Raw genomic sequence first — 8,934 nt, 5'->3', positions numbered from 1 at the left:
AAAATTGCCTCGCTCGCTCTTCCAATATAGCGAGCTTGAGACACGGTTCGCACAATAGCGAGCTCACTAAACAAAACATGCGAGTCCAACGCGATACCGATTTCTTCTTTTTCTTCTTCTTCACTTAGACACGAGTCCAGGCAATGGATGCCAAGTCCTCCACTTCCGAGCCCAAGTTCATCGAAAAGGCTTGAAACCCAGTAATTGATTTGAGATCTTGCTACTGCTAATGGTTGCCGAAGGCCGAGCTCTGGTCGTACATGTGGGTCAGGGACGACGAGGCTTGGGTCTCTGTTTGGCTATCAGAATAGTGCACGGTGTCGGCCTTGAGCTCAGAAGGCAACGGCCATGGGCTCCAACTTTGGGGGGCCTCAAATAGAAGCCATGATTCATTGAATTAACGCAAGAGTTGAAGCAGTCATGGCAGATGTAGAGAGTGGAGAAGATGATGGTGAGCCATGAGATTGAGTTGAATCATTCATCATATGAACAAATTGAGTAATGAAAAGTGATTAAGAAGAAAATTAGAGAAAGAATTGACGAAATTTGTGAGAGAATCACAACTGAAGAGTTTTTGGCAGGGAAGAAAATTTGAGAAAAATGCAAAATTGAGGATGGGCTGGGAAGAGAACAAGAAGAAAGGAAGGGGAAAAAAAAAAAAAAAAAAGGACGGGCCGGGAAGGAAAGGTAGAAGAAAAGGAATAAAAAGGAAAAAAATGAAGAAAAGATAAGATAGTTTGGCTTTTAAAAAATATTAAAATTTATTTGTTTTATTATTATTTATTTTAAGGTCAAAATCCTTAATTAAAAGTAAATATTAGAATTTTATTTATTTATAATTAAAATTAATTATTAAAATAATTATTTTTTACTTCGACACAACTCCAAACATAGGTCTTCACTATTTTTATAATCCAACTTCTTAGTCCAACGCAGCACCAAACATAGGTTAGTACTTAATCCAGTTTAGTCCAGTCCGAGCTAATCCAAGACAGTTCCAGGATTTAGTCCAGTTCATGACAGTCCGCCGTACCAAACGACCTCTTAATGGACATGGCTTTTTTCAATTTTTTTGACTCATTCAATTTCCACCCTTATTACAATGTGATTCACCTCTTCTTTCTATGTCATAACGCGAGCCCCTTCATCTCTGCTAGTTTACCATAATCCTATTTTCTCTAGCTCTCTCTTTCTTTCTTTTGTCCTGGATTGGTAGCTCAAGCTTTGAAGGGAAGCCTAAAACTAATTGGGTAAATCACTCGTTGACCAAAAAAAAAAAAAAAAAAGGGTAAATCACTCAAATGGTCCTCAAACTTATACCCGATTTACATTTTGATCTCTCAATTAAATTATTCGTTCAAATGATCCATCAACTCTATATTAATCGCTCCATTGATCCTACCGTTACATTATGTTAATGTTGCCATCAAATGTGAGGGTAAAACCGTCTATAACCGTCCAATGTTCCCCAAATAGGTGATAAAGTAGTGATACATAGGTGATAAAGTGGTGATATATAGGTGATAAAATAGTGATACATAAGTGATATATTGGTGATAAAGAGGTGATACATAGGTCAAAAGTCTTACTTACCCCTATAAATGTAGCATGTGCTGCTCACATGACTAAATTTAACAGAAAATGTAACGGTAGGACCAAAGCGCCGATTAATAAAGAGTTGGTGGACCATTTGAATGAATAATTTAGTTTATGGGCCAAAATGTAAATCGGGTACAAATTTGAGGATTATTTGAGTAATTTACCCAAACTAATTTATATCTATATATAAGGGTTAAATACACTTTTGGTCATTGAGGTTAGATCGAAAATAATTTGGTTACCAGTATTTCAATTTTCCCACATTCGTCACCGCATTTATAGTAATTAACAAACCCGGTTCAATGTCTCAATACTGTAAGTTTGCTTAATTAAAAAATGTTTAATATTTCAAACAAAAATCCTAATCCTTTCCCTCTCTTCCCTTTTGGTCACCTAGTGCCGCACCCCCACATCTCCACACCCTAGATTTCCTATTGAAATCTAAGATGAACCATGTGCATGTCCAACGCCTGGCAGATGTTGGGCCCTTTTTACTAAATTAATCCTAGCCTTATTTCAAAACAAATAAAACATTAACCTTCTGCCGAAAATCTGGCAAAGTCACCCATGTAACTATAACATTTCCCTTATAATAAATTATGTAGATTTTTGAACACCTGAAAATAGTATCCAAAAATCACAAATTAAATTACTCTCAAGTGCACGGATCAATAATAGTATAGAGATATGAAAATACAAGGTTGAACCCACAAAGACTGATAAAAACAACTTAATTAATTAAATCGCACTAAATCCAATTAAATGAACAATTGATTGATTTGAGTGATGAATTAAAGAAAACTTAAATTGCAAGAATTAAAAGAAGGAAAAATAAAACACTCAACAAAGATAGAGTTTAAAAGAAATCAAGTTATGAAGATCTAAGGTTATGAATCCACCAATGGCAATCCTATTTCCTTTTTTTAGAGCCAATCACTATCCAATTATGATGCCAATGTTAAAGGTTATTCTTTCTAAAGTATGAAGTAAGCCTGTCAAGGTCATAAATCGTGTATCCCTATATGCAATTCTACCCTGTCAATGTGTTAAAATTTAGAGTGCTGCTAAACGAACCCTAAAATTAACTGAGTACACCCTATGATCTAAGTACACCATAATATTTTAATTAAAATGTAAAATTAACTAAGTACACCCTATAGAACTACCAAAAATACCCCTGGTACACCCTAATACTTGTAGCATTATTTTATAGTTGATTTTCAGCTTGATTTTTTTAGAGTGCTGCTAAACGAACCCTAAAAGTAATTGGGTTCGTTTAGCAGCACTCTTTTTTTAATAGGGTTTATAAATCTTTGACTTTTCATATGGATTTATGGTTTTACTAAAACTGTTGACACTTTTTCTTCAATTCCAAGTTCTTGCAATCACCACCTATTTCATTAATAGTAATTTTTTATGCATGTTTCAGTTATATACTACTATGCTACAGTGAAATTTATTTGTTCCAACTTTCCCAACCTCTCTAGGTGGACTATTCGTAGTTGGAAGCTGGGATCGAGGACCTCTTAGCGATCTTCCATGGTGGAGACAACCTGCAATTCTCAGAAAATGCCACACCGCCTAAGATCTTTGTTAGTACGAAAATCGTATTGGCATTTCCTAGACTGTAGTATAGGTTGAAAATTACTTTGTGAGGAATTTCTACTGGAAGTTTTGGCACCACTCTTTCAATCCCATACCTCCGAGGCATACCCTGACCATATGAGAAACTTGACAACAGGTAAATCATGACATATCATGCATTCATTATAGGAGTTATAGTTGAAGTTTTGTTTTGAGTCTTTGTAATTGAAGTTAAAATATGAGTCGGTTGGTGACATCATTAAGAGTCCTTAATGAATTAGACTTTGTATTTTTATTGAATCAGAATTTATATTGTTAATTTGATAAGTGTTTGGCCCTTGTGTGGCGTCTCATTGAGGAGATCATATTGCACCAGGTTCAAAGAGTTTTAGTTCAATTGGTCTTAGAGTTATAATTGTTTTGGAAGTGTAGTCTCGCAAGTTTCTCTCCTGTGAGAAACTTGCTTTGAATAAAAGGATGTTTTGCCTTCTTGTGATGCATAGCTTTCCAACGTCTGAAATCATTGATGCATATTGAATATATTTTGGAAAAGCTGCTGCACTTAGTTCACTTAGGAAGTCATCAAGTGCTTCGGTTGCTTGGTGATTGATCGAATTCATTCATCATTCATATTGCATACATATGCATGTCGGTGTCTCACATGGTTAAGGACACCAAGACACTTTGTGTGTTTATCCTCCGGTGAGCTTGAAGCAATCGTGACCAGTATTGCATTCAACATAAGGAGTGTCGAAGATCATCCCGTGACAGAAGCTGAGTTACGAAGAAGTCGGTAAACATTGTCTAGATTGAGTCTAGGACAAGTGTGTGTGCGTATTTCTTGTAATCTCAATTCTATAGTGGATTCGTTCTGGACTAAGGAGTCCCGTGGATTTTCCCCAGAGGTGGGGTTTTACCACGTAAAATAAATATCTGCGTGTTCTTTTATTTTAAGCTTTGCACATCTCAGGATTGATAACTCATATCAATCCTGCTTCAAAGGTTGATCATTATTTATTGCAAAAAATCCGAATTAGCTTGTTTAACCTTCTCCAGGCATTTATAGATATCCTACAGGTATTTTCAATCTTCCATAGAGATCCCTCCGTAGTCCAACATAAAAGGAAATAGTGGATCAAAATCATTTCGAAAAGAGACAGCTCCACAGCCAAACACAGCCTTTCTCTGCCTGCCGTATGTATTTTTTTTAATTTTATTTCAAAGTAAATTGCTTTCTCAACCAAAATTACATTTTTGGTAGTTTTGAGGTTATCATGAGCTCCTTTTGTGCTTCTCTCCTTTGCTAAAAAGGTCTTTGTGTGTTGTTTTTCAAGCATATCCAGCAGCTCAAAAACAGGTTTCTCTCTCTCTCTCTCTCTCTCTCTCTCTCTCTCTCTCTGAATGTTTAGTTTAGTTGAAGTGCAGAGACTTCCAAGTTCTTATCTTTAACATAAATTCAGAGTAACCAATAACTTGTATGTTGTACACAGAGACACTGAAAAACTGAGTAACCAGTAACTTGTAACCAGTAACCAAGTTCTTATCTCATTTATGAACACACAGACACTGAAAAACTCCATTGAAGTTTTTCTATAAATTTACTGGCTTTTCTTTTTTCTTGTTACAATTATCACTGTTGATTATTATAGTTAAATTAAAATTAGTGTTGATACTCATCTTGAAATTTCAGGCATATCATCTTTGATTGCTCTCCAACTTTTATTGTTTGTTACCTCTAAATACAGGAAAAATATTTGAGAAAGCTCTCCGGATAAGAATACTAATACACATTTTGTTGGGATTCAGGATCGTATCATTTTGGGAAGCACTGATAAATAGTCTGTCCTTACTTAACAAAGTTAAGCTTTTGAATAGAGAAAAGGTTTTATTTGCCTTGTGACTTCCTTATTAATGTCACCAATATGATGCTTCACAAAACTACTCAATAAATATAGGGTCATTATCATAAGGGTCTGTTATACCAGCTTCATATCTAAATTGACGTATACGATTCTGATATGGCGTAAGCCAATCTGATGCAGTTATGGTTGCACATCTCAACCAACGCTCATCAACTGGTGGCATAGGGTGTTGACCTTCCAAATAAACCTGTAAAATAAAAAATAAAAAAATAAATCAAATTATGTGAAAAGAATAGTGAACAAACACACATATATATATATGCATAAACATCTTAATTGTTTTACCTTAATCCAGTGGTTGTGGTTAACAAATCCAATCGAAATCTCACGGCGATAGATAGAATCCAATGGAGCAGTCTCATATGGAAAAAATGTAAGTGACTGATGCACTGACCAAGTCATGAGGATTACATTATAACAAGATGCAATGAGGTGTCCCATATCTGGTATAGTCATCCACCTATCTTGAAGTGGGAAGTCCTCAAAATAGTCCAACATATACTCAATATGTTGTACCCGTTCCTTACCATTTAATATTAACTCGTATATGACAGATTCCTTCCTCAACTCCTTCAACAAGTCTCTGCGTACTTTGCGCCATCAATGATCCAATGGCTCTAAAACCACAATTACCATCACTCTTAACATCTTGTGCCCCTCTAATATGTATCAACATATGTTTAGGAAACCACTTGTTAAACTCTGGTGTTAAGCAAGAGTCATCTACAATGGGTTTAGGCCTATAGACCTGCATATTACAATTACACCCAAATTATAATATAAACGACAGTGTACAAATGTAATATTGTAACTACTTACAGGTAGCTTCGAAGGCCGCTTCTTTGGATTCACATATGGCTATGGTTGTGTCTGACTATTGAATACTGATCGCTTTTGGGGTATGGTCTTTGGCTTCTTACGTGGCGGTCTTGTAACAACTTTGTCAGTCGAGTGTGCACTATCTTGACCAAATAAGACAACCTCAAAAGCAGAAGGCAAACGTTGAGTAGATGTGTCAACTTTTGGACGACCTTTTGTTTTAATTTTCAGCTGGGGTTGTGTAAGCGTGGTAGATGCGGGATTCATAATCTCTTGTAACTTCATACTAAAATGTCTCTTTGTCTCAGAACTACAACTTTGAAACCACTTCACAAATAATTCTAACTGTGCATTTTCTGGAGGATTATTCGATGTAGCAATAGGTCGGGGCTCCAAAAAATATAACTTCCTCCAACGAGGATGAATACAATCAAGTGGAATGGGCCTATGAGTCTGTTTGAACTCTTGCATCTCATGTGCACATGGTAATCCGTGTGTGTGTTTTATTATGCAACCACATGATATCGAATCAACCCCAATATAATCTAACCGCTTTAGCTCAACCATAATATTATCCAATGCAGAAATAGATACAAAACCAATCAACTCCTTGAAGTCTTCTTTCCTGCAGTCATGTTGCACAAATGACAGACTCTTCTCAAATGATGCTTTTATCTTATTGTGTTGCAATTCTATTAAAGGATGAATTTTATCCCATGATGTTCCAAATGTACACATGCTATTACCAAGTTGTTTCTTCAGCTTTGCATGTGCAGTCTCCGCCCTGTATATTGTAGCAACATGTTTCATATGAAGTAATATATAATGTATGCTATATAAATATTAACTGAAAATCAATAATAAATACCTATTTGATGTTGTATTCCCAAAATGCATACATGTGTTCGTCCAAGCAGCAACAAATCTTTCTTTATAAAGAATCAACCATGTCTCCTTCACATAGTTGATGATAGAATTGTGATCTTTGAAGTTGGTCTGCAAGGCCAGTAGATGTCTTTCATACTCGGCTTCTGTATTTGATGAAACAAGCATATTCCATGAAATTAAAAATTTGTCTGGACTAGCTTTGTCTTCAAATACATTTTTGAACTTTCCTAAGACTCCCTTATTAATATGCCATGTACATAATAAATGTCGAACACCTGGAAAGACTTCATGGAGTGCATTCATGAGAGCTAACTCTCTATCTGTGACAATAACACTAGGAATCGAATTATCACCCATAACACTCCTTAATCTAGCCAATGCCCATCTGTAGTTGTCTTCTTTCTCAGCACTAAGATAAACAAATGCAATTGAGAATGTAAGATGTGTAGACGTCACCCCCACAATCTTCAAAAGTGGATAGCGAAACCTGTTTGTCTTATATGTGCAATCCATGATCAAAATATGAGGAAATGCGTGCAGTAGCTTAATACTTGTAGGGTGAGCATAAAACAAATCACTTACAATATTAGCGATACCATAGCTTCTATGCCACTCTACATACTCATGGGCAAACAACTTTCGTAGTAATACCGGCATCTCTGACATACCTGCTTTCTCAATCACCCTTTTTTTGTTGTCTGGCATTGTAGATTGTCTTCATTGTGGTCACATTCAACCTATCTCTACATTTAAGAGTATATAATATATCGATCTTTTGGCCTAGCCAAACTCTTAGACAGGTCAACCACTAGTAAATTCTCTTCCACAGTTAATCTCCCTGCATATGAATGCCCTTCCATATTTAGTGTTGCAGGATGGTTATGAACTCCATAGACAACCTCAAGTTGCCACGCATCTCCAGGACCACAGTTCACACCCTTCAATGAAAAGGGGCAACCACACTTCTTCGTGCCAGTAGACTTCACACTTTTTTTCTTTGGAGGGTTTGAACTTTGATCAAGCTTATGTATTGTCTTGCTATCTGATTCCATAACTTTTTTTTTCCTAAATTGGCCACCCCTCTCACAACAAAATAGAATTCGACCGGTCTTGAATTTACCAGCTCCTCCAATATCAGACCTTTTAATGATAATCACAAAGCCATTCCTTTTCCCTTGTTCACGAGTCCATCTTATTAATGCATCACGACTAACAAATATCTATAAAATCACTAATAATTAAATTAATGTATGCAATTATAAAATAAATATATAAATATTCATTAATTTAGCTCGTTTGTGATAAATTCGTTTCTGTAGTCTAAAACACATTGTTTATTGATGTCGGTGTCTTGCTTAGATACATCTTCTGGATGCTGTAAAAAAAAACCCTCATATTTGTCATTTTTCGGTATAGTTGCTTTAGCCTAAACCCAAAAAAAATCAAAATCAAAATCAAAATCAAAGTTAATACCTCTTTTGATGACTTCCTCGAAATGTATGAAGCATCCATTCCAAAATTTCAAAAGTAACCCAACTTGCAAATCTGCATAATTTCAAAAGTACAAAAGAGGCTTTGAAACTCCTTATGATAGGAATCCAAATACATAAATAGGCATGAGTGGCAAAAGAAAGTCACTGCAAACTTCATCAAATTGGCCCTAGTAGTACTAGTTAAGATATTTTTAATCATACACGCTCACAAGCCAGAAAAACCAAGTCCTAAAAGGGGGATGAAGATGGTGCCACCACAGTAGGGTCAAAGAGTTTTTATTCACGTTATTAGTGAACTAGGCAAAAGTAATATGCATAAATTCTATTTTTACAGTATATAAGTCAATTCACCATAATATTGTTTTGACAACTTACTCGATTGAAATTATCGTGTCTCTTGTCAGGAATTCAATGATTAATTAGGCCTTCACATAATCTCCATCGCTGCACTTCCTTTTGGACCGCGAGAAGAAGCAGATTTGAGCCCAAGTCTTCTTCTGCTTAGCATGTTGTGCTTTAACTTCTCTTTTCACGACAAGCTCAGTCATTTATTGAACAACAGCCTAAGATTATATTTGCTCCGAGCCATTCTGACTCGCGGATCACAAAGATGGGAACCAAGTAATCTC

The 8,934-nt window shown here is 35.8% G+C and overlaps 1 protein-coding gene across 1 annotated transcript; it reads right to left on the bottom strand.

Moving 5' to 3' along the window:
- On the bottom strand, positions 5,122–7,469 carry LOC18780012 (protein FAR-RED ELONGATED HYPOCOTYL 3). Its single transcript, XM_020562448.1, has 5 exons — positions 6,793–7,469; positions 5,991–6,708; positions 5,697–5,853; positions 5,391–5,494; positions 5,122–5,292 (listed from the first exon to the last, which is right to left on the bottom strand). Exons 1-5 carry the CDS (start codon positions 7,467–7,469, stop codon positions 5,122–5,124), a joined length of 1,827 nt encoding a protein of 608 aa, XP_020418037.1.

The sequence above is a fragment of the Prunus persica genome, chromosome G4 (genome assembly GCF_000346465.2).
Source record: "Prunus persica cultivar Lovell chromosome G4, Prunus_persica_NCBIv2, whole genome shotgun sequence".
In the NCBI taxonomy this organism is placed as follows: domain Eukaryota; kingdom Viridiplantae; phylum Streptophyta; class Magnoliopsida; order Rosales; family Rosaceae; genus Prunus; species Prunus persica.
This window is presented reverse-complemented; position numbering and strand designations above follow the sequence as displayed.

Excerpts from the sequence above, each read along its gene's own strand:
- LOC18780012 (XM_020562448.1), bottom strand. The coding sequence starts at position 7,469 with ATGCCGGTATTACTACGAAAGTTGTTTGCCCATGAGTATGTAGAGTGG. Across the intron at positions 5,854-5,990 it reads CCATACCCCAAAAGCGATCA|GTCTATAGGCCTAAACCCAT; the intron begins GTATTCAATAGT and ends TGTAATATGCAG. Across the intron at positions 5,293-5,390 it reads ACCACAACCACTGGATTAAG|GTTTATTTGGAAGGTCAACA; the intron begins GTAAAACAATTA and ends TTTATTTTACAG.